Source organism: Mytilus trossulus, chromosome 12, assembly GCF_036588685.1.
Source record: "Mytilus trossulus isolate FHL-02 chromosome 12, PNRI_Mtr1.1.1.hap1, whole genome shotgun sequence".
NCBI classification, from domain to species: Eukaryota; Metazoa; Mollusca; class Bivalvia; order Mytilida; family Mytilidae; genus Mytilus; species Mytilus trossulus.
Window position 1 is genome coordinate 23060537 of NC_086384.1, and position 25527 is coordinate 23086063.

The following is a 25527-nucleotide window of genomic DNA, read 5'->3' on the forward strand; positions in this document are numbered from 1 at the left end:
TCAAATTACCGGTTACGATTTTTCCACTTTTAACCAGAAAAATAAACAACCCTGTCAAAAATTTTGATACTTTCCCAGAAAATTTACTTGAGATGATATGGTTTGAAATAAATGTGCTTTAAATGATTGAACACAGAAATTGAAAAAAACATAGTCGAAATTAATCATTTTACACGGAAATAGAAAAGTTTGATATTCACAGCCTCTTTGATTTCTACCCATAAATGATAATAAAAAAAATTCTTTTATAGTCCTGGTATATTTTTTTATATTTTTTCTTTTGCAGTTAAAGTTATTTACTTATCAATGGGTATGCCTTCACATATTTGTTTTAAAGGGACCCGACTAATCTAGCTGTCAAATTTATGTTCACCGATAAAGGATTTGAAAAGAACTGCCATATTCCTGACTTGGTATAGGACATTTAGAAAAATGTTGGGTTGAACCTGGTGTAATGGCATGCCAAACCTCCCGCCTTATGACATTTAAAAAAATATAGTTATATCACTAAAATGACAAAACTACGTGAAAGAAATACAACACAAACACACACAAGGAAAATTAATTACACAGAAACGCACACACAAATAATATAATAGTTGACACAACATACAACCCTTAGAACAACAACGAACATATTCCATCAACTACAACTTGAACACCACAGAAAAGCAGCTTACGTAACTAACATGAAATCTCGAACTTAATACAATTATTGCAAATTCCTCGTTCAAACAATTTTTATGACAATGATTAGTTAAAAAGTACAATCGTCTCACCGATGGAGAACTATCACTGGACTTTTACTCTCATAAGCTTAACTATGGGTGACAACTGTGGAGCAGGAAATGCTAATACCTTTTGGAGCTACTGAACTCATAACCATATTTTGATGGGGTACATGTTGCTCAATCTTGAGTTTTCTATTTAGTGCTTGTATGGTCGTCGTTTTTTTGCTAAAGTGTTATCAGTTTTTCTCCAAAATATGTTTTTGGAGTAATTGTCATTAAAATATATCAGTTTGATTACAAAAAAATAATTGATTAGGACTTTAATCCAACTGCCTGATTCTAATCTAAACTAAGACCACTATATATTTTGTTAGCCCTTATTTATTTATTTATGTTTTTTTCAATTTCAATTTATGATTTTTTTTATGGGCATTGCTTACAAGAGAGACATAAGATATCAAGCTCATAGCTCATAGGCCAAAGACAAAAAAAAACCCAAAAAAACAAAACAAAAACGACAAAACTCGAACAACAGTCTATAACACAATAAAAAAACCTAAAGAATGAGCATCACGAACCCCACAAAACAGCGTGGCCAAGTTCGGATGGATATCTAGAGTAGATAGGATTGACATGGTCATATATAACACCTGTTATGATTGGATATAGCTTTCCCGCCATTAGGCAGGGTTCCTAGAGATCGACTCGATATCCCGGATGTTATGACGTCGATCCAATCAAATTTGAATGTTAACATATTCAGAGTAGGGGCCGTGTATTTCCGGTAATCTAGAGTCCTTACTCTTCAAAATTATTTACCGTTCATATGGAACTAGAGTCAGTACTCGAGTTCCATCCGAACTTGGCCCGTATGTTCTCTGGTGCCCCGGAAGTGTAATTCATCTTGCTCTACACGTGGCATCATTCGGGTTACTCATTCAAGTACGAATTCGATGATATGATATTCAAGGAAAAGTTGTCTAAATTGTTGTTACGGCAATTGGACCATTTCAAACATTATCTATGTAATAGATACTGTAGATTTATTTATTTTTGCGGATTGAAGAAACATAGTCGGAGATACATGCATTCTTGGTTTTGCAAACGTTTGTATGCAAGTCATACAAACTTTACATTTCCTTTAACATTTAGAGTCGAGGTTCCTTATATCCAATAGATCAACAAAATTGGTAACCCACAAACAGCAATGAATCCATAATGTTTCATTAAGATCAACCAACTCATGTTGGCGTTCATAACAGTTTCGAAGGAATAACCTAATATTTATAATTTTGTTTACCATTTGAAATATTTGGTTTCATAGCTCTCTTGTAGGTAACAATCATCGACAAAGGAAACATTTCAAGTTCGACGGGACAGAAGCAGCTATTGTAGAAACAAAACTCTCAATATTTTAGTGAGAGGACATCATCAACAAAGCGGTACATGAAGGTAAAGGATCATGCTTGGTTTGTTATTCTTACGGAGAAGCTCCTATATAAAGTAAAAAAATCAAGAACGAAAGCCTCTCGACACTGACAATATTAGTTTCATATAATGTTTAGTTGAATGTTAATTTTTTTTTCAATTGAATTTAACCATCTCTAAAACAAGATACTGTTTCCACGTAAACCTTTTTTTTTGTGAAATAAAAATGTGCTTCGGTGTGAGCCAAGGCTCCGTGTTGAAGGCCGTACTGTAACCTATAATGGTTTACTTTTTAAATTGTTATGTGGATGGAGAGTTGTCTCATTGGCACTCACACCACATCTTCCTATATCTATTTATTCTGCCAATCTCTCTTTTAGTTTTGCAAGGGAATATCTGTGCTCAGGGTACAATAAGCAACCATTTTTAAACCATGGCAAGATGGAAGAGACTAAGATCTTATATAGTTTGACAGTTCCTTGACATTTACGTTAGCACACCCAATTTATACCACCCTAAAGTAGTCAATTACACAATTTTTAGGATATTGAATTCTAATACGAAGTAAAATAACACAAAATCCTAACTCCGATGAAAATTCAAAACGGAAAGTCCCTAATCAAATGGCAACATCAACAGCTCAAACCCATCAAACAAATGTATAAAAATTGTCATATTCCTGACTTAGTACAGGTATTTTCTTATGTAGAAATTGGTGGATTAAAAATGGTTTTATAGCTAACTAAACATCTCATTTGTATTACAGTCGCATAAAATTCCATAATGATGAAAACAATGTGTGAATTAAACATACAGTCATAATAGGTAAAAAATGTCAAAAATAGGAGTACAGCAGTCAACCTTGTGCATACAAGCTTAATCACTATAAAAACGATCAAATATGTGAATAAAGAAAAACATAAAAGCATATAGACAAAGCACATAAGCAAAACGAAAGACAAGAGTACACTTATTTACCACATCGCAATAACACAATGACGAGATGTAAGCACCGAGTCACGTCATCTAGAAGTTACAAAAAAGACTGAACTGTACGTAATAATATGCAAAGACAAATAAAAGATCACATAATTAAGATGATAAAACACATCAGTACCTAGAATATATATTTTTAGACCATCGTGTATAATTTGTTAAGTTGATACAGAATATTTATAAACAAGTTCTAGGTATCTTTTGATGAAACTTGTTTTAGAAAAATGACGAGACATTGTCTGACATAACCCTGGTTCATTAAACTTCTGCTCAAACACTGGTGACGATATAAAAAGTCTTAATGTCAGCTGAAAGCTCTTGAATTCCGACTGAGTAATGAAATGCATATCCCATATGCAGGTGAAGTTTATATATTGCTACTAAGGTGGGGGAAATTGATAATTTCAAAATCAAAATCATCTCGTTGTCATAGATGTCATGGCATTGTCGAATTCGAGGTATACGATTACAGAAGATGATATCGAATATCATCCTTATATCGTTACTACACTCCCCTTCTCTTTTTACGAATTTTACCTACCAAATTATACTATTTACCGGGTATGTAATTAAACGAGCAACACGACGGATGCCATAGGTGGAGCAGGATCTGTTTACCCTTCCGCAGCACCTGAGATCATGACTGTCCATCTAGTATCATCCGCCCCTCTTCTAAGACATTTGTTCATTATAAATTCAACATATAATACTATCAAGCTACAAATACTTAAAACTAGGAGGCATTATTCTGGTCACAAATAAAATCCGATTCAAAGAGGTATTGCTGTAAACATACAACATCAATGTTCTTCATGACATCCTATATCATATCATTGAAAGCGGATTTGTAGCTGAAACAGAAAGTACATTCAATTTGGACCAAGTTATGCTTGTACGATATGAATACAAGTATTTGGATTTAGTCATACGTAATCGAGTTCTGTATACGACAGACCACGCAAAAGAGAAACGATCATGCCAGTCATCTCCATTTATGTCACTGATGTTTGATTATGATGCATAAAAAATACTTTGTTTTTTCGAAGTAAGTAAACATTAGGGGCCAGCTGAAGGACGCATCCGGTTGCGGAACTTTCTCGCTACGTTGAAGACCCATTGGTGGCCTTCGGCTGTTGTCTGCTCTGTGGTCAAGTTGTTGTCGCTTTGACACCTCCCCATTTTCTTTCTCAATTTTATTATTGAACAACTTAAAGTACAGATTATTTACATAACGGCAAACGTTTTCCAGTTCTTTTTATAATTAATAGAATGTAAAAAAATAAAATAAAACCCTTTCATCAACACTCAAATATTCGAAATAGTACCGCTTATTTGAAGACAATTTTGGTTGAATAAAACAGGAATTCCAATGGATACTAACTGTTCATCACTTATTGTGGACATGTTTCTGTATTGTTACGAGTTCCAATTTATGACAAAAATCAGCAAAGACACATCCAAATAACATCAGATACAAATATTTAATAACACTTTTAGATATTTGGATGATATTAGCTCTCAATAATGTCGACTTAAGTATGAATATTTTTGAGATTTATCCTGCTGAACTGTCTGATATAGCTAATATTTACAACAAATAATACTGTCTATTTCATTAACTTGGTACCTAAATCTTTAACGGGAAACTTAATACCAAAATGTACCATAAGAGATTATTTTTCGTCATCTATTGTTAATTATCCATTTTAAGACGGTGACGTTCCCTAGTCACCATCCTATGGTGTTTACATATCTCAACTTGTTTGTTTCGCTCGGGTTTTTTTTTTTTTTTTTTTTTTTTTTTTAACTTTTTATGTAACAACGATTTGATTTTAACGTTAGAAATCGTTGTATTACAGACAAACATATAGCACAAACTTTTCAAACATTCACTAAATCTTATCATCGGTACAAGGACATTATTCGTAAATATAAATCAACATGAGGACAGTTACTATTTTCAGGTTTTTTACATTCGATCTTTTATGGTAATATTATATGCGAAGGACAACAGTCTCGTGTTTCATTTCAGAAGCTAACCAAAACTTTAAACAACAGAATTATTAAGAAGGGTTATAGTTACGATACTGTTGTCAGGTCATTAAAGATTACATTTTTTTTGGAATTTATATTGATTTAATCATAGGGTCAAAAACACATTTATTCTAAAACAAGTTGTTGGCATGCTTTAAGAGTTATGTTCTTTCTCGTAAGGTTTATTTTATGATAGAATGATTTGAAACCCATAACGGGTTGGATTGTGTTTGATTTTCATATGATGACGACATGATCTTTCAATCAGTTTAAATGAGTCTGAATCTGGCAGCTTGCATGATAATAACTGCTAGATGTCCTTTGTTAATTAATGTTTATCATTGTCATTTAAGGGGGCTTGCGGGTCTAAATCAGATATTTTATTTAATATAGGATGTTGCTATAGTTTTCTATAAATGAACGTTATCATATACTTAATAGAAAAATGAAATAAAAAATGGGGTCACAGTTCATTTACGCTCACTATCTGCCTTCAGAAGAAGCATTCATTTTTGTAAATGTCCTTTTTTTGTTGAACTAATAGGAGAAACAGCGGTGATATCGAAATACAAAAGAACCTAATTACAGAAATCGCTTAAATTTTACAATTATTTAGTTTATGTACAGCTTTTTCGAAAACAACATTAAAAGTATAGGTCACCGATGAGTTTAAAAAGATATTCCAATTTTAATACCAAACAATGGCATTTTTGCACCAAAGGGAGATAATTAAGAGCTTTTTTAATTATATTTACATTTTAAAAGTCACCTGGGACAAACACAAATTGATATTTTGAAATGATTTTTGTACTATATGATAAAGAAACAACTATTAAAGGTAATAAATAAAATTTGTAATGAAAAATAAATTTTTTTTTCTGAAAATCTTATACCCGCGAGTCTCCTTAAATAGAAAAAGCTCCGTGTTGAAGGCCGTACCTTGAATAATAATGATTTACTGTTATAAATTATTACTTGGATGGAGAGTTGTCTCATTGACACTCATACCACATCAATAAAAGAACCACGTTCCGATGTCCACTTTGATGCACATATTTTATCACTTCAAAGGTAAGAATTCCAACACAAGAGCACGCTTTGTTTTTTTAAAGCATAGCCAATTCGTTATTCAAAATTACTGAAAACTCTTCACTGCCGAGCTGTTGGCCACATAAAAATCATTTTCTGTGGCAATAGAAAAAGGAGTGACAGATTATTCTAAAATTAATTCAACATTTTAAAAAGTCAGACAGCATGCAGATATCTGACGAATTCAAAAGTGTTCATGAACAGTCGAACGGACCCACATACCAAACAAACAGACGCACATACGCCGAGGTTTTTAGTATTTCATGCAAAACGTAGTGACGGAGACACAAAGCTAGTTATAATTAAAACAATAACCATTAAAGTATTATCATATCTCATGTATTATATCAGAAGGGTTGAAGCACTTGTCCTCCTTTAGACGATCATACACATTGATTTTTTTATTTACAAGTTTTTCATTTTTGATTCGTGTACATACATCACATATTGCTTTTTTGAAATTAAATGCCCAGTTTGTTACACTGTATGAATGTTTCTTCCTAAGATAAGATGTATATTTGTCTTCGGACGAACCAATCTTTGCTAGAAATGCAGCAAGCTGTTTTGGAGACGTAAAATCACTGGTTGTAATAAAGGTTCCCGCAGGAAGGATGGATGCAATATTTGGAGCTCCTCGAATTACTGGTAACATCATATTATCTTCCTCAAATATGTCATATACTTTTTCGGAAACGTAATTATTACACAGTGAATTTTCAAAAGACAAATAGAATTTGTAATTTTGGCTAACATACGACTTACATACTTTTAGATCGCTTGATTTTTTCAATCGTTTTCCACACCTCAAGTGTCCACACCCACCATAAACATCTATCTGAATATATTTTTGTAATTCTTTTACATATTCCTCTCTTCTGGAATTTGTTTGACAGTGACTTACTATCCATGCTATATCTTTATTTTTCTCCTTGAAAATTTTAGTATAATTCAACTTATTATGATTTTCTTTTTTAGCCAAAACACCGAATGGTAGGCTAATATCAGATCCAGGTCGATACGACATTACCCAATCAAATTTCGACATAGATTTTTCCCAGACAGTGTTTGGCGGAGGAAACATGTATTCAGGTGATTCGTTTGTAAAATAAACCCATATCTGGCCAGCTAGTTTTTCAGGTGGAGGTTTTGTAAGAGTTCTGAAGAAAATAACGACTTTGCTCATATTATAAAACTTGGAATTACTAGTAAACAAACACTTTGTACAACACTTGTCTGTTATGTTAAATGCTTTAAACCAATCTAAATGGTGTTTTTCGTACATAAATATTGTTGGTATGTCATTGTCGTTATTTGACATTTCAGCTGTGTTATCAAAATTATGACCTCTCTTTGTAAAGTTGTATTTTTCATACGTCCTTCCAAACAGTGAATAAATATTTTGGATGCCATTTGAAAGTTTGTTTTTAAGATCAATGGACATCAATCGTCTGTGTGTTTCATGGTTATACGTGATGTTATCATATTTCTTGATGATGATATTCAAACAATATAAAGTAGACAAAGTTATGATGGCAACCAAAGCCTGTTTTATCCGTGGAATCACGTTCATGATGTTATGTCTGCAATAGAAATAATTCATAAACACAAACAAATATAGTAAAACTAGAAGATCAACCTTCAAAACAATATTTTATTGTTCACCAAGCCATGAAAGAATACGTGTAGACTCTACATGAAAACAAACATCCTGAAGCAAGTCAAATCCACCATTTTCTACATTAGAAAATGCCTGTACCAAGTCAGGAATATGACAGTTGTTATCCATTCGTTTGATGTGTTTGGACTTTTGATTTTGCCTTTTGATTTTGGACTTTCCTTTTTGAATTTTCCTCGGAGTTCGGTATTTTTGTGTTTTTACTTTTCCCTGTTTAGTTTCCGATGATAGTGAAAACTTTGTTCGGTCTCTTTAATTTTGGCTTTTGAACTGCATTATAGTTTTTGTATCAACAAATGTGACTGCATGAACATACAGTTTCATAAAATGCAATGTTCATTTTGTTTTAAAAAAATATGAATGAATAGTTTTAATATTAATAAATATATTATAATCATCAATTATTTAACAGATGTTTATGACTACTGCAAGTGTTTTTATATCTTAGAGACTGATAAATATGTTGGAAGTAGAATTGTACACAGATACAGTTAAGTCGGCTTCATATCTTGACTTACATCTCGAAATTGACAATGAGGGTCGTTGAAAACAAAACTTTACGACAAAAGAGATGATTTCAGCTTTCCAATTGTGAACTTTCCATCTCTTTTAGAGTACATACAATCTAACTCTCTTTCATCTTGTAACAGTATTAAAACATTTGACTTTTCTACTCTTTACACAAGTAATCCACATTCCAAACTAAAAGACAAATTAAAAGAGTTGGTATTACTTTGCTTCATAAAAAAGAATGGCCAACGTAGATACAAGTATCTTGTCTTAGGGAGGGATAAATCATACTTTGTAAAGAATCATTCTGATTCAAACAAAAAATTCTCTGAAACCGATATTATCAAGATGCTTGATTTCTTGATTGACAACATATTTGTTACGTTCGGAGGACGTGTTTTTCAACCGACTGTCGGCATCCCAATGGGAACAAATTGTGCCCCTTTACTTGGTGGCTTGTTTTTTTTATTATTATGAGGCTGACTTCATGCAGGAACTTCTTAGGAAGAAAGATAAGAAGTTAGCAATATCCTTTAACTCTACTTTCCGCTATATTGATGACGTTCTTTCACTAAACAATTCAAAATTTGGTGACTATGTGGATCGCATCTATCCCATCGAATTGGAGATAAAGGATACTACAGATACAGTAAAGTCGGCTTCATATCTTGACTTACATCTAGAAATTGACAATGAGGGTAGGTTGAAGACAAAACTTAACGACAAAGCTTTCCAATTGTGAACTTTCCATTTCTAAGTAGCAACATTCCAGCAGCACCTGCATACGGGGTATATATCTCCCAATTGATACGATATTCCCGTGCTTGCATTTCCTATCATGATTTTCTTGATAGAGGGTTACTGCTCACAAGGAAGCTATTAAACCAAGAGTTCCAAATGGTGAAGTTGAAATCATCCCTTCGTAAATTTTACGGACGCCATCACGAGTTGGTTGACCGTTATGGAATAACCGTTTCACAGTGATATCGGATATGTTCCTTACGTCGTAACTACAATCCCCTTCCCTTTCATGAATTTGACCTACCGAATTAGACTATTTACCGAATTTGTAATCACATAAGCAACACGACGGGTGCCGCATGTGGAGCAGGATCTGCTTACCCTTCCAGAGCACCTGAGATCACCCCTAGTTTTTGGTGGGGTTCGTGTTGTTTATTCCTTAGTTTTCTATGTTGTGTAATGTGTACTATTGTTTTTCTGTTTGTCTTCTCATTTTTAGCCATGGCGTTGTCAGTTTGTTTTAGATTTACGAGTTTGACTGTCCCTTTGGTATCTTTCGTCCCTCTTTTAGCAACATTCCAGCAGCACCTGCATAAGGGGTATATATCTCCCAATTGATATTCCCGTGCTTGCATTTCCTATCATGATTTTCTTGATAGAGGGTTGCTGCTCACAAGGAAGCTATTAAACCAATAGTTCCAAATGGTGAAGTTGAAATCATCCCTTCGTAAATTTTACGAACGCTATCACGAGTTGGTTGACCGTTATGGAATAACCGTTTCACAAATGATATCGGAGATGTTCCTTACGTCGTAACTAAAATCCCTTTCCCTTTCATGAATGTAACTACCGAATTAGATATACCGGATTTGTAATCACATAAGCAACACGACGGGTGCCGCATGTGGAGCAGGATCTGCTTACCCTTCCGGAGCACTTGAGATCACCCCTAGTTTTTGGTGGGGTTCGTGTTGTTTATTCTTTGGTTTTCTATGTTGTGTCATGTGTACTATTGTTTTTCTGTTTGTCTTTTTCATTTTTAGCCATGGCGTTGTCAGTTTGTTTTGGATTTACGAGTTTGACTGTCCCTTTGGTATCTTTCGTCCCTCTTTTACCAATATCTTCTTCAGAAACCCAATTACTCTAGCCCCATTTTTAATTTTGTCTACTTTTTTAAAATATATTTTTGCAATGCGTTCTTTTTTTGTGGGAAAGCAACAACCATTTCTTCAGAATCTATAATATTTGCTAAGATGTAATCTTTTTTAATGTTTTTAATTATAATATTTAAGAATGAATCATTTAACCCCGTTAATAAAATTGTTTCTGAAACATTATCTTTACATACTTTTTGTGTATCAACACATAGCAGGCTATCATCAATATAGCTAGTATTAGAGAAACCTACAATTCTCAACCGGGAACAGTGCGTGACAAAATATTACCTCCGCTGTAAACAGTGCGCTCTTCTGACTAGAGGTAATCGGTAAGGAACAGCGAAAAATGGTGTACATTGTTTACGAGCTTGAAATAAGCTAACACAGACGAACTAAGACGTGTCAACGTAATGTGAATATGATAATGCACCAGGTAAATTATTAGTTGTTAAGTTTATCACATCATCGTATCTTCATATGATAGTTAAATAAGTGAATTTTCGATTTTAAGTGTCGTCAGGATTCAAACCTGTAATCATGCCATCCTTTCATTATTTTTTTTTTTAATACTAACCTTTAGTCGGAACATCTTGATTTTCTCCCAATTCGTAAGGTTAATTATGCTGCTTGACATATATTTTTTTTGGGAAAAAAAATTGGTATGCAGTCAAATCTGGCAGTTTTTAATATTTGTTGCTATGTGAAATAAAGGGAAGTAAATTAAAGTGAAAGAAGGCGGGCTTTTTCAAATAGTAAACAATTTAATTCAGATGCATAGTATTTTGTCAAATGATAAAGAATATCGTAGAAACTTGCTAGAAATTCATCTAATTTATAAAAGATATACAACATGACATACTGAAATCTGAAAAGGGGTAAAACCACCATGTACCTTGAACAAATTCAGTAATAAAAAAAAAAGGGGGGGGGGGTGGTAAAATGCTACGAAATTTAGATTTTATTCATTTGTGTTGTCGACAGGCAAACGATGATTTGACATGCAACTAACTACTTTTTCAATTTCATTGTAAAGTAAAATTGGCTTTTTTTTGGGTCTCTGTTAGTTGTGGTCTGATATTTTCAGGTTCTCGTTGGAATGCCAAATAATATTATAATCATATAATTGAATGTTCAAATTATTTTGCAGCAATGGTCTGTATGGAAGGAAGACTGTCATAAAACCCAAAAGTTCCGGATGGCCCTTTAAATAATTGCTTAACATCAATAGCGATGTAAGATTCAAGTGTTTGATTAAGCACAAGTTTAGACAGGTTTTCTTTGTAATTGTGGAAGAAAAAACACTAGACAGTGTCGTGCATTGAAAGGATATCAAACGGATGTTTCATGGAATGATTTTCGTACATATGACAATCATATGCATACGAATTTGGAGCTAGTCTCTTTCATGCAGCAATTTTTAATTTCCAATATAAACTCCGAAAAGACGAGCATAGAAATGTATACCAATGAGAAACATTCTTTGTGAATAAAATAATTCCAAAACTCAAATGTGTCATTAGTGTTGCATTATTTATCAGTAGAGATAATCAGATTTCAGTAATGTGTTGTTTTGACAAGCTGGGTTGTGCAGGTTGCTGGCTGCCCCTTTCAGTGTGAGACAATATTTTGTTTATGATAAACAAAATCACTGATTCAAGACTGGAGCGGACCCCTTTTAGGCAGTTAGTGCGAATCCTTTAGGTTTAAACCATTGCATGCAATACGAGGGGAGGGGGAGATTTTTCCTAATAACAAATTAATACATTGAGATTTAATATATACTTTACTATATGCAGTGTTTATATTAAAGTATTGCCAACAAAATTCATTAAATTTGGGATCATAATAGTGTTTAAGAAAAATCCTTAACCCCTGTACATCGTAAAAGTTCATAATCTTCTGTAACACACGTGCATAGTTAATTCTGATCACATATTTTCTATTCCGATATTATAAGAATTCGAAGGTTCATATCATTTACAATATCATTCAAAAAACTTCTGGGATTTTTTTTTACTATCAGCGTTGAGCCTCGAGGTTACATTGTAGTAAAAAAAATTCCAATAAAAATGTTGAATGTAAATGATATGCACCTTTAAAATCTTATATTGTAGGACTCATGTTGTTCAACATAATGTGTTAATCAATTATGTTATGATGATTTTGATAAACTTCACATTAGGTAATCTTTCACGTATATTGATTACATTATATCGAGTTGTCCCAACGATATACTTGTCGGTGTGCTCGATCATACGAATTTACCGACATTCATATTAGTGCGGTGACGGAAGTGTAAAAAGTCGTCTAGATCGCGAGTTTAATCTCCCCAAATAACACACGGCTAAAAATGGTCTTAACGTAAAGACAAATATGTCTTCTTTAGTTTTTGCCCTGTCGTCAGAATTTCGTACGGTCACATTTTTCTAAAAAGTCGTTTTAATGACTAGTAGTATATTGGAGAGTTTCGAGTCCCCTTTTTCAAAATGAAAAATTGTGTATGTTTGCTTACATATAACTGAAAAAGTTTTTCCTGAAGCTATGTTTATATGTCAAAATATTCTATTCAGTATTTCATTTTCTTATAATGTATAAAATTCGCGAAGTTTAGACTGTTTAAAATTGAGGTAATTTTATTTGCAAATTCAGACACAAACTTTAGTTTTTTCTTCATAGTAGTGATAAGAATAATCCCATAATATTTTAAGCATATAGTATTTCATAAAATTAATCAGTGATAAAAATTTCGGAACCAAAATATGAAAAAAAACTTAAGAAATCAATGGAAAAAGAATTGAATAAAAACCTTCAATTTCAACACGGAACTTAATCACTTGCCTTCCGTCACACTTTGTGTATTAGTCAATAATTTGCTCTCAACTGATAATTGATATTACCACCTCTCCGCTTTTCTATAAACATATTTCCAATTAAAGTGCACTGATATATGATGCAAACTTTATTCGTATGTGTTTATACTTTATGTTTTTTGTTATAAAACATCAAATATACTTTGTCAGAAAAGTCTTATTGTAAAATCAAAATAATTGACGGATAGTTTCAGTAAATATTCCGTGATATGTCAAGTCCGTTGCAACTGGCTCCATTTAGTCCAAAGAAAAGACAAAAGTTGTTAAATTTTATTCAGTGCTTAATCTGCCAGGAAAAGAAAAAAAACTCGACCGAAATTTTGAGTCAATTTACCCGTATAGGGAAGTCAATTTTTGTATCTGCATTGAATACAAGATTAGATGAGGTGAACATTAAGATGTTTCATGCGATAGCTGTTAATTTACAGAAGTCCATGCAGGCAGTTTATCATCTTTCGTGCTACAAAAGTTATACAAGTAAACATATTTGTTCCCCCTTTTAGAACGAGGAAGCTTCTAATTTGATATTTAATGACGACATAGAATTATCGGACTGTTGTCCATCAGTTTCTGGTATGTGTACACGTTATAGAATGCAGTCGTTCAACTGGAGCGCTGGTATATTTTGTTGCAACAAAACATTTTAGAAAGATCAAAAACTACTCAAATTTGAATCAGATGAGCGTATTAAGAATGTTTTAACCGTGTCAGATAAAGTCAAAGTTGTAATAGATTCCCGTCCATCTTTTAAACTTCAAGCTCTCTGTCATTTTGTTTGCAATACAAATTATTTGCCAAAAACGAAAACAAAAATAAAACCCGTGGAAGCAGATATCTTAGTTCACGATACTGCTTTTACTAATTTTATTTTGGCTATTGACAACGATTTAGTGGTCATTCCTCAAGACACCTTTACTAGATAAATATATATCTTTTCTTCCAGCTGATTCTAATTTAAAATATTCTTCTTTTAAAATGCAGTCTAAATTCATTGATTTCTATAGAAATTAAGTTGTCAAACAACTTCAACAAGTTCAAGGCAAATATAACAATATTTTGTAGCAAAATAACTATTTGAGATGCCATATCAGCTGCTAGTCAATTGAAAACTGGCCTCAAAATCTTAATGTTAAATGTAATAGACAAAAATAACGGACAGATATTTCATTTCGCTGCAAGTATACAATAGAAAAGACTTCTCTACAAACTCTATAGAAGTATACCCAACTTCTGAAGAGTTGTCTCTTTCTTCTCCAATTCAGTCAATGCCTTAGTCTTTATTGTAATTTATTTCATGGTAACTCGATAAAACTGCATACAGCCAAGACTATTCTCAGGAAATGGCACCAGAGAAATTGCGTAAATGCTAAGTAATTGTTGAGTCAACCGTTCGTGTGGCCATTTTTGTTTTACTCCTTTTCATTTAGGATTGGCTTTACAAATGTAACATGAGTTTGGTTCGAAACACCTTGTTGAAACATTGAATGCCAATGGATTATATGCTTCTTAAAGTAAAGTGCGACGCTATCTAATGTGTTGCTAACCATGAAATTGAGCAAATTCAAGATAGTGTGTACGTCTCATGCATAAGTTTCCCCATCATCTTTGCAGACAAGCATATGGATGTCATATTAACCCCATTTTAGATCTATGTTAAATCTTGGATGAATTAAAAGGGATGGTTTGAAGCTAGTATTTTTTTTAGGAACAAATGTCTTCGGACTTCCTCCAATATCTTGTCTGTACTTGAAAAGAAAAACTCAAAATAACGTGTTTGGTTTGAGCAGAACCTGTCATGTGCAGACCTGTGGACATGAGTGAAATGTGTAGAAATATTAAAACATGTCTTGTGATGGTTGATGAAAATGAAGATGATGGCGATAACGGTTGATAAGTATAAAGTTTGTTGCACTAATACACAAGGTCCCAGTCCCCGGGTAAGGGGAGTGTTGGCGAGCCCTTAAAAAAGTTTAACTCCGCCACATTCTGTTTGTGTCTGTTTCAAGTCACGAGACGGTAATGCAGTGTTTGTCGTTTGTTTCTATATTCTATATTTGTTTGTATCTTATTTATTTTGCCTTAATCAGGTTGATATATTTTTGGTTTATTCTACATTATTCATTTCGGGAATTGAAGACTATGCAGTATAAATTTTACTCATTGTTGAAGCCCGTACGGGACGTATTGGTAATTAATGCATCATTTGCAATCATATTACATCTTCTTTTTTTTATATGGAACACTTTTAAAGTTTGTGGTGTGTTGCAAGAAAAAAAAAGGGGGGATATAGGTACAAAACTTATAATGTAATAGATATTAACCAGAGTAAAATACACAACAACAGATAATACTATATGGAAGCAGTAATAAGTGTGGAAAAAAACAAAAGCAACGAGTAGTCTATAATAAAACCTGAAGTATCCGCAATTCAATTTGAGGTCATATTTGACTGTAGTGTTCTATTGCTTTGATTTGATACCTCAACCAATATGATAGTTTAAAAAATAATTTTAAAGTATTGTCTTGCATGACACTTGATTTATACCTGAAATTGTAATTTTTTCATAAGGTTAAGGTGCTCTAAACATTTTATAGGTCGAAAACTGAATTTTTGAAGATTTGTTTATAAAACGTCGTTTTAGGATTTTTTTGATAAAATAAATCTGAATGATTAAGGTTTAAGTATTATACCAAACATTAATAAAGCCAAAACAGTATCATTTGTATTTATGTAGAGTTTAGAAATAGAAAAAAATGTCAAAATTGAAAATCTCCCAAATTTTAACAGATTTTTACATATGACCTTTGCCCTCAATTTAAAAAAAATGTGACCATATTAAGTCTTGACGACAGGCATATTATTATAGTTCTCGATTTCCTCTTTCCAATGATATGTTATATAGGTGTGTGTTCGGTGGGGAGATTAAATTCCAAAAAATCTACCTTCAGTCACCGCACTATATAGACAAAATGACACAACTTTGAAAAATTCTTGTGACGAAACTACATTTCGGAACACGTTAAAAATTGGATACCCAGAAAGCTACATTATTAAGGTTTGATATATATTTAAAAAAAGAAAAGAAAAATATGCAGTCAAATCTGGCAGTTTTTTACACCCCCTATGTTGAACAATAGGTTGTTCAATTAACTGCATGTTTGGCAATTAAAAAATTATATATTAACAAATTTAGCTTTAACATATACTTTATCTATAGTGGTTGTATAAAAGTTATATAATGGTTTTGTGTTTTAAGAGATATTCATCCCTATGCATATCGGTTTTATGCGTAAATTGTCTCTCCTGTTTTTAGACCTTTTCTATCTCTTTCATAAGAAGAGTGACTTTTCTATTGTTCTAGTGTCACTGGAAATCCCACTGGGAATAAACAGGTTAACTTGTCGTAAAGTTAATAAAATTAACGTCAAAAAATTTATATATGTTTTGTTATAGTTCAATTTTTTTTTTAACTGAATAAATAATTTAACATATCAGGGCAAACTATGTCTGATCTCGTCGAACTATACAAACACTTTTTAAGTCAATCATGCGCAAACACTGTCTATGGAATGATACAATTGCTCATTAATTTTTAAGAAAAATTACAGAATATTATTATACGTAGAGAATGACTGACACTATCTTTGTCATCAAACACAAAGCCAGTCGACTTGAATATGTAGACTTATTTTGAAATACTGTGAATTCAAAAACCATGGCGTGCATTTATTATTGCGATTTTGTCATTTTAGACAAATATGCGATTTAAATTTTTTTCAATATTCAGAAAAAATCCTGTTTTATTCATATACAAAATTTCAAAATGCGAGTTTTAAATATGACGATGATAAATAAGGATGTCGCTTTTTCCCCCAATCATAAACACATTTCATTATTTTTTAATTTTCTGTACGGAAAAAGCACAAATAATCTCAAAATCAGAATAAATAAAGAAGTACCGTCTTAAAAGAAAGTATAACAACTATTGGTATATTGTTGAATAAATTCCAGCTCTGATAAACGCAAAATGCAAAAATAAAAACAAAAACTTACCACTGATCAATATCCATGTGAGTCTAAGGATGATTTAGCTAAGATTATATAAACCACTTTAATTTTACTAATCGTTTGGTAAGCTTAATATACTAGCGTGGTAAATTGATAACAAAATGATACAATAGTTGCAGCCTGTTGCAGTTTGTATAAAATAATCATTCAAGCTGTGCTTATCATTCATATACTACATAAACTTGAAATATTGATTTCTCAGAGATTAAAAAATATTAAAATTAAAGATAATTTGTTGTAAAATATGTATGTGAAAATGATTCAACTTTTACTCCACCATTTTCTACATTTGAAAATGCCTGTACTAAGTCAGGAATATGACAGTTCTTGTCCATTCGTTTTTGTTGCGTTTTGTTATTTGATTTTGCCATGTGATTATGGACTTTCCTAATTGATTTTCCTCTGATTTCAGTATTTTTGTGATTTTCCTTTTTTCTCAACAATACTATGCAATTAGATAGAGAAAATATACAGTACTTTATGAAAAAACACAAAAGGCGCAATAAATGCATATGTCCATGGGATTCATTAACAAAAACACGCTATTTGTATCTTTAATGGTCGTATTCCAATATTTCATTGCTCAATAAAATAAGGCAAAGTCGAGGTATGAAAATATTAATACTTTGAAATGCTTAATGAAAATTATAGATACAAAATAAAACAATCTTAAATTTCATAATAACTGACGAGGGACAGACAAATATAGTGATATTGCTATAATTCACCTGGGTATTTGTGGTGTTTTTAGGTGTCACATCACCAATTACTCCCTCTAATTTAGAACGTATGTGAAAGTAGGCCTACTTTGACACAAAATAGTGTTTTTGAGATCATTGTTTACTTAAACTAACTAACACATTGTCAGAAATGAAACTTTTGGTGAAAGGGAGATATATTAAGACCATTTTGAGCTATAAATTACTTGTTTATGAGTTTGCATTCAAAATTGAGGATTAAAGCACTCCATAGTATACTAATTTAAAACTTCCAGAAAACCAGGGGTTATTTTTAGTAGTACTGCTATTCGGAAGACCTCTTCGTTTTTATATCTGTTGAAAATTGGCATGTAGAAAGCTGACACATGTACGATTCAAGATATACATGGTTTCTATGAAGTCCAACTTAAGGTAAAATATTGATAAAACTGTGAAAATTGTAAAAGATAGGGACTTTCAATTTACGGTATGACCCCTTTAAGCGAAATGCGAAGAAACATCAAAATCAGAAAACAATTGTTTTTTTTTGTCTTAACTGATCATTTGGAATAATAGTAACCACATTTCAAAATTTTTGGGGACTAAATGTCACATATTGCAAATTTAGAGCATAAACACTTGAGTGAGTGCTATTTTTAACTTTTCTCGGCCTGACAATATGCTTTTATATAAAAAAAAATGTCCTAAATTGCTATAAATACAGAAGCTGCTATGTTTATTGTACGTACAGGCGTTGGAGGCATTAGCCGGGGATAAAGAAACGATGCGAAAGAGGAACAATGTTATATGCCATGTGTTTATATAATGTTTCGATTGAAGAAATATGTACAATTCAGTAAAATAAAATATTGTATCGCAAGAGAAAATAAGATGTTACTGCGAGCAACTAATCCTATATCTGTGTTTGTGTTGTTTATAGCCTATTGAATTAGAGATTAAATACTTTAAATTCGGACGAGCAGGGCGATGGAGAATTTAAAGCTGATACATGTACGATTCAGGATATACCTGGTTTTTATGAAGGTAAAATATTAATAAAGCTTTGAAAATTGCAAAATTCGGTTGAACAGATAGGGACTTTTAATTGGTGGTATGACACCTATAATATAGTTAAATCCGATTAAATTACACGATTAACTCCCTAAAATTTACGAAGGGATGATTTCAACTTCACCATTTGGAACTATTGGTTTAATAGCTTCATTGTAAGCAGCAACCCTCTATCAAGAAAATCATGATAGGAAATGCAAGCACGGGAATATCGTATCAATTGGAAGATATATACCCCGTATGCAGGTGCTGCTGGAATGTTGCTACTTAGAAATGGAAAGTTCACAATTGGAAAGCTGAAATCATCTCTTTTGTCGTAAAGTTTTGTTTTCAATGTCAATTTCTAGATGTAAGTCAAGATATGAAGCCGACTTAACTGTATCTGTAGTATCCTTTATCTCTAGTTTGGTGGGATAGATGCGTTCTACATAGTCACCAAATTTTGAATTGTTTAGAGAAAGAACATCATCTATAAAGCGGAAAGTAGAGTTAAAGGATATTGCTCACTTCTTATCTTTCTTCCTAAGAAGATCCTGCATGAAGTCAGCCTCATAATAATAAAGAACCAAGTCGGCAAGTAGAGGTGCACTGTTTGTATCGATTGGAATGCCGACAGTCTGTTGGAAAACACGTCCTCCGAACGTAACAAATATGATGTCAATCAAGAAATCAAGCATCTTGATAATATCGGTTTCAGAGAATTTTTTGTTTGAATCAGAATGATTCTTTACAAAGTAGAATTTATCCCTCCCTAAGACAAGATACTTGTATCTACGTTGGCCATTCTTTTTTATGAAGCAATGTAATACCAACTCTTTCAATTTGTCTTTTAGTTTAGAATGTGGAATACTAGTGTAAAGAGTAGAAAAGTCAAATGGTTAAATACTATCACAAGATGAAAGAGAGTCAGATTGTATGTACTCTAAAAGATCTCATCAGTGACACTCATATCAAAATATTTATAAAGCCAAACAAGTTGTGCCAAATACGGATAAGGTAATATATGCCTGGGGTAAGAATATCTTTTTAAAATCATGTATGCAAACATATATTCCTGACTTGGTTCATGCATTTTCTTACATGAAAAATAGTGAATTATACCTGGTTTTATAGGCGGCTTTACTCATCACTTGTATGAAAGTCGCATAAAAGTCGATTAAACTATTAGAAATACTAAGGATTTTCTTATCCCAGACATAAAATTACCGTAGTCGCGTTTGGCACATATTTTACAAATGTTGGTTCCTTCAACTTTATACTTGTTTGGCTTTCTTATTATTTTGATCTGAGAGTCACTGATGAGTCTTATGTAGACAAAAAGGGAGTTTGGTGTATCAAATTATAAGCCTGGTACCTTTGCTAACTGTTAACTAATGCGATGAAAAGCCTGTTGCTATTTTCTAATTATAAAAACATTGCATTCAGTTTGGAATTTTCAGACCGGAAAAAGAACAAATAATCTGAACAACAGCATACATGAAGAATAACCTTTAAGAAAGTTTAACACCTAATCGTAAATTGTTGAATAAATTCAAGATCTCTCTGTGTGATAAATGCACTATACAAAAATAAAAACAAAAGCTTACCACTAATTAATTATAACTTACCAGGTGAGTGTCAGGGTGATTTAGCTAAGATTATATGTACCACTTTTAGTTTACTTATCCTTTGTCAAGCTTAATATAATAGCATTACACATTGATTAAAACATAGTTGCACCCTGTTGTAGTTTGTTTGAATTGACCGTACTAATTGCAATGCAATACGTGCACAAATAATTATGGTTCAATCATTTAACTACTACATTACCTCGAAACATTGATTTCTCAATCATCAAAGATTTTCAAATTAAAGATAATATTGTGAAAAATATATTTCTATAGTTATTAATTGATTGTTAAGAAACACGGTACATCTGTACTATTATGTGATGAGGATGATTAACAATGCCTTTGTTTTCAATTCTAGTATGACGTGCATCTATCGCATTGTGAATAAACCCAAGCTCTTAATCCAATAAAATGTGTTTGCACATGCGTATATTGACTACGGCAGAATAAGTAATTTTATCGAATTACAATCACTTGGTCGATGGCGCTGCTGGTGGTAGTTTCGTCACCGAGGGTATCACCAGCCCAGTAGTCGGCACTTCGGTGTTGACAAGAATGTCTTTTATAAATTCATTTTTATAAATTAATTGTTTGCAAAATACTAAGATATTGTTCTTATCACAGGCAAAGATTACCTTAGTCGTACTTTGGGCACAACTTTTTAGAATTTGGTGTCCTCAATGCTCTTCAACTTTATACTTGTTTGGCTTTATAAATATTTTGATCTGAGAGTCACTGATGCGTCTCATGTAGACGAAACGTGCGTAAATACAATATGGTATCTATAATGAGTTTCTTTAGAACAATAACACATCTACGGTATTTGGAAGTACAAAGCCAGTTCAATTGGATGTTACACAAATAGATTTAATCGTACAAGAAATAATAAACAAAGAAAAATAAATGAGCACTTTACTACACAATTAAGATGATGATTAACATCATTACCTAGAATCTATATGTGAAGACCACCGTGTATTATATGATAGGATGATATAGAATAGTTATTAAATTGATACCTTCCAATGACCTTTTAATATAGAAAAAGGACGAGACATGCATAGTCCTAGCAGCAGATGCTAGCTTTTGAATACCGAATGAGTTGGAAAATATATATCCCATATGCAAGGAAAGTTGATATGTCGGTACTAAGGTATGGGACATTGATAATTTCAAATTCTAATATGATGTCCTTATAACGCTTTGTAAATAAAGCCGTGATATAATGAGCACAAAATATGTTTTACACAAGTGCACGAACTTACTGTTTATATTAACGTTATTTACATCGTTATCCTTTAAAATATATACATTTAAGGAGGTAACATAAACTTTCATCGTATATTTTTGCCACACAACATATATGTACCCTGCTTGTAGTTTTTAAACTTAACAAATATAAAATGTAATGTACAGACTCATAGGGGAGGAAATGGGAACAGCCAAACATTTTTACGGTATTTTCATACGCTTCACCCTTTAAAAATACTATATTTGTCCTATTAGAATCGAAATCAAATAGTCTCGTTTTTCATGTATTCTGGTACTGAGATGACCGCTTATTGTCAAATTCGAGGTATAAGTCTAAAAATGAGGCAAAGAAGCCGTGTCTGTTAATTCTATAATTTCTAGTTCTAAATGATAATTTTATAAAACCAATTAAAAAAATTTGAATTGTTTATGGAAATAACTTCATTTGATTATAGTTATCAAAGGTTCCAATATTATAATTCAGCACGACAGGCGCGCGTTTCGTCTACATAAGACTTATCAGTTACGCTCATATCGAAATAGTTATAATGCCAAAACAAGTACAAAATTGAAGAGCAATGAGAATCCAAATTCCAATCAATTTTGCCAAATAGGGGAAATTTATAAAAATGAATTTATAATTGATATTCTTGTCAACATCGAAGTGCTGATCACTTGGCTGGTGATACCATCGGGGCCGAAACGTCCACCAGCAGTTGCATCGACCCACTGCCAGTGGTGTAAATAGTTATCAAAGGATTAAAGAAATAAATTTAATTGACAGAATCAGTTATAAAACGTTGTTTGTATGGGAATTTGTGTAAATTTGGTATCGGGATCCTACCGTTCAGCGCTGTTGTTTTTTTTTTAGTAAAATCTTTTCTGATGTTTACCATCTGGTTTTAGAGATAAGGACGGCTTTATTTAATGTCAACACGTATTGTTCTGTAAGCTCGATTTCAGAAATTGCGAACATTCTTAATAGATTTTATCATCTTATTATTTCCTTATATTTTTCAGTGTTTTTGTTGTTTATTTTATCGCTGTCATAGGGTTGAGTGCATTTTTTTTTTATAACTGTGATCATTGTATATTCGTCTAATGTTTAAGTGCATAGTTTCACTGCAAATATATATATAACCTGTCGAGCAACATAAGGCATTGTCAAGGTTTTCTTTTGTCAGATCTAAATTAAAGTTAGAGCCCTCTTAGATCTAATTTGATGGCCGTGTTTATTATATTTTCTGTTAAATTTAAAAACAGCTTTCCTGGATTTTTTTTACAAATTGAATAAACTATTACTATTGATATTGCAATCATACTACATCTCCTTTTTTATATACAGGTACATAACTATAATTTATAACTCGTTTTAAGACTTAAATTTTTTTTTACACATGTTTGGCTAACACTTTTACAAGGAAATATGTTAAAATGGTTAGTCGTACAACACCATATACTAGTACTAAATACTATGCCGAAGAGCAAATGGACAACTATATAATGACAGCTCTAGCGACACCATACCACATACAGCCATTAGCAGAGAACACACCAGACAGTATTTATTTTTATCTTGGCATTAAATTTGCTGCTAAATGTCGCAGATATTTACTTCATGAAAAACGACAATTTAATGATATTGATCTTGTAACTTTATCTACGACGAAACTACTGCTATATTTTAAAGACTTGTTAGGTTTAATTGATCAGTAATTGTGTCGTTTTATTCGAAATGTACAAATCTGCTCCGTGTTTCAACTTCTTTGTTAGTTATAGCAGCAAGAGTTGCCTGTTTTGATGTCGACGTTTTTGAAGCGAGCAAATGGATTTTTGCTGCATGCATCACATAATTGTAATCTGTTGTAAAAATAACCTTGCCTGGTCTAACCTCTATGGCGTCTATAATGGATAACAAAAGCCAAAGAGGCAATGTTATTTTTACACCATATCACCATAATGTGATTGTCCAAGCTGATAAACGGACCCACAACAATAAATGTATACCACCAACCCCATGTGAAATTGAAAAATCACCTAAAAGAAATAATCAGCAATGCCTTTCATCATAAAAATGGTAGCATACGCTAAAAATTTATTACTTTGGGATTTCATAAGGCATATTTCGTTTATAGTGACAAACAAAAAGGTAAAACATGCTACACAGAAGAACAAGTGGTCAGGTTGCGGGAGTTTCTTATCGACAAGATATTTGTTGAGTTTGGAGGTAGACTTTTCCAACAAATTGTCGGCATTCCTATGGGAACAAACTGTGCGCCTCTTCTTTCCGACCTCTTCTTATTTTCATATGGAGTTCCTCCAGACACTTGTCAAAAACAAGAGGATCAAAGAAGCCAGATTATTCAATTTCACTTTCAGATACATTGATGATGTTCTTTCTATAAACAATCCGAACTTTTCTGATTGGGTTCCATTAATGTATCCCCCAGAACTAGAGATGAAAGAAACAACAGACACGGCTTCCTCCGCCTCATTTTTAGACTTATATCTCGGATTTGACTCACACAGTCATCTCAGTACCAGAATCTATGTCAAACGAGACGATTTTAATTTTAAAATTATAAATTTCCCCCACCTTAGCAGCAATATACCAACTTCACCTGCATATGGGATATATATTTCCCAACTTATTCGATATTCAAGAGCTTGCAGCTCAGACTTTGTAAAACGTCATCAGTGTCTGAGTAGAAAGTTGATGAACCAGGGGTATGTCAAAGAACGTCTCGTCCTTTTTCTAAAAAAAAGTTCATCGGAAGGTACCAAGACCTTGTTGATAAATATTCCGTATCAACGTTGGCCATTCTTTTTTATGAAGCAATGTAATACCAACTCTTTCAATTTGTCTTTTAGTTTAGAATGTGGAATACTAGTGTAAAGAGTAGAAAAGTCAAATGGTTTAATACTATTACAAGATGAAAGAGAGTCAGATTGTATGTACTCTAAAAGATCTCATCAGTGACACTCATATCAAAATATTTATAAAGCCGAACAAGTTGTGCCAAATACGGCTAAGGTAATCTATTCCTGGGGTAAGAATATCTTTAAAAAATCATGTATGCAAACATATATTCCTGACTTGGTTCAGGCATTTTCTTATATGAAATAGTGAATTATACCTGGTTTTATAGGCGGCTTTACTCATCACTTGTATGAAAGTCGCATAAAAGTCGATTAAACTATTAGAAATACTAAGAATGTTCTTATCCCAGACATAAAATTACCGTAGTCGCGTTTGGCACATATTTTACAAATGTTGGATCCTTCAACTTTATACTTGTTTGTCTTTCTTATTATTTTGATCTGAGAGTCACTGATGAGTCTTATGTAGACAGAAACGGAGTTTGGTGTATCAAATTATAAGCCTGGTACCTTTGATAACTGTTTACTAATGCGATGAAAAGCCTGTTGCTATTTTCTAATTATAAAAACATTGCATTAAGTTTTGAATTTTCAGGACGGAAAAAGAGCAAAAAATCTGAACAACAGCATACATGAAGAATAACCTTTAAGAAAGTTTAACACCTAATCGTAAATTGTTGTATAAATTCAAGATCTCTCTGTGTGATAAATGCACTA

At 32.5% G+C, this 25527-nt stretch overlaps 1 protein-coding gene across 1 annotated transcript; it reads right to left on the reverse strand.

Moving 5' to 3' along the window:
- Nucleotides 1–6601: 6601 nt before the first annotated feature.
- Nucleotides 6602–20799, reverse strand: LOC134693085 (3-galactosyl-N-acetylglucosaminide 4-alpha-L-fucosyltransferase FUT3-like). Its single transcript, XM_063553793.1, has 2 exons — nucleotides 20677–20799; nucleotides 6602–7858 (listed from the first exon to the last, which is right to left on the reverse strand). Exon 2 carries the CDS (start codon nucleotides 7846–7848, stop codon nucleotides 6607–6609), a length of 1242 nt encoding a protein of 413 aa, XP_063409863.1. The 5' UTR covers nucleotides 7849–7858; nucleotides 20677–20799; the 3' UTR covers nucleotides 6602–6606.
- Nucleotides 20800–25527: the final 4728 nt, after the last annotated feature.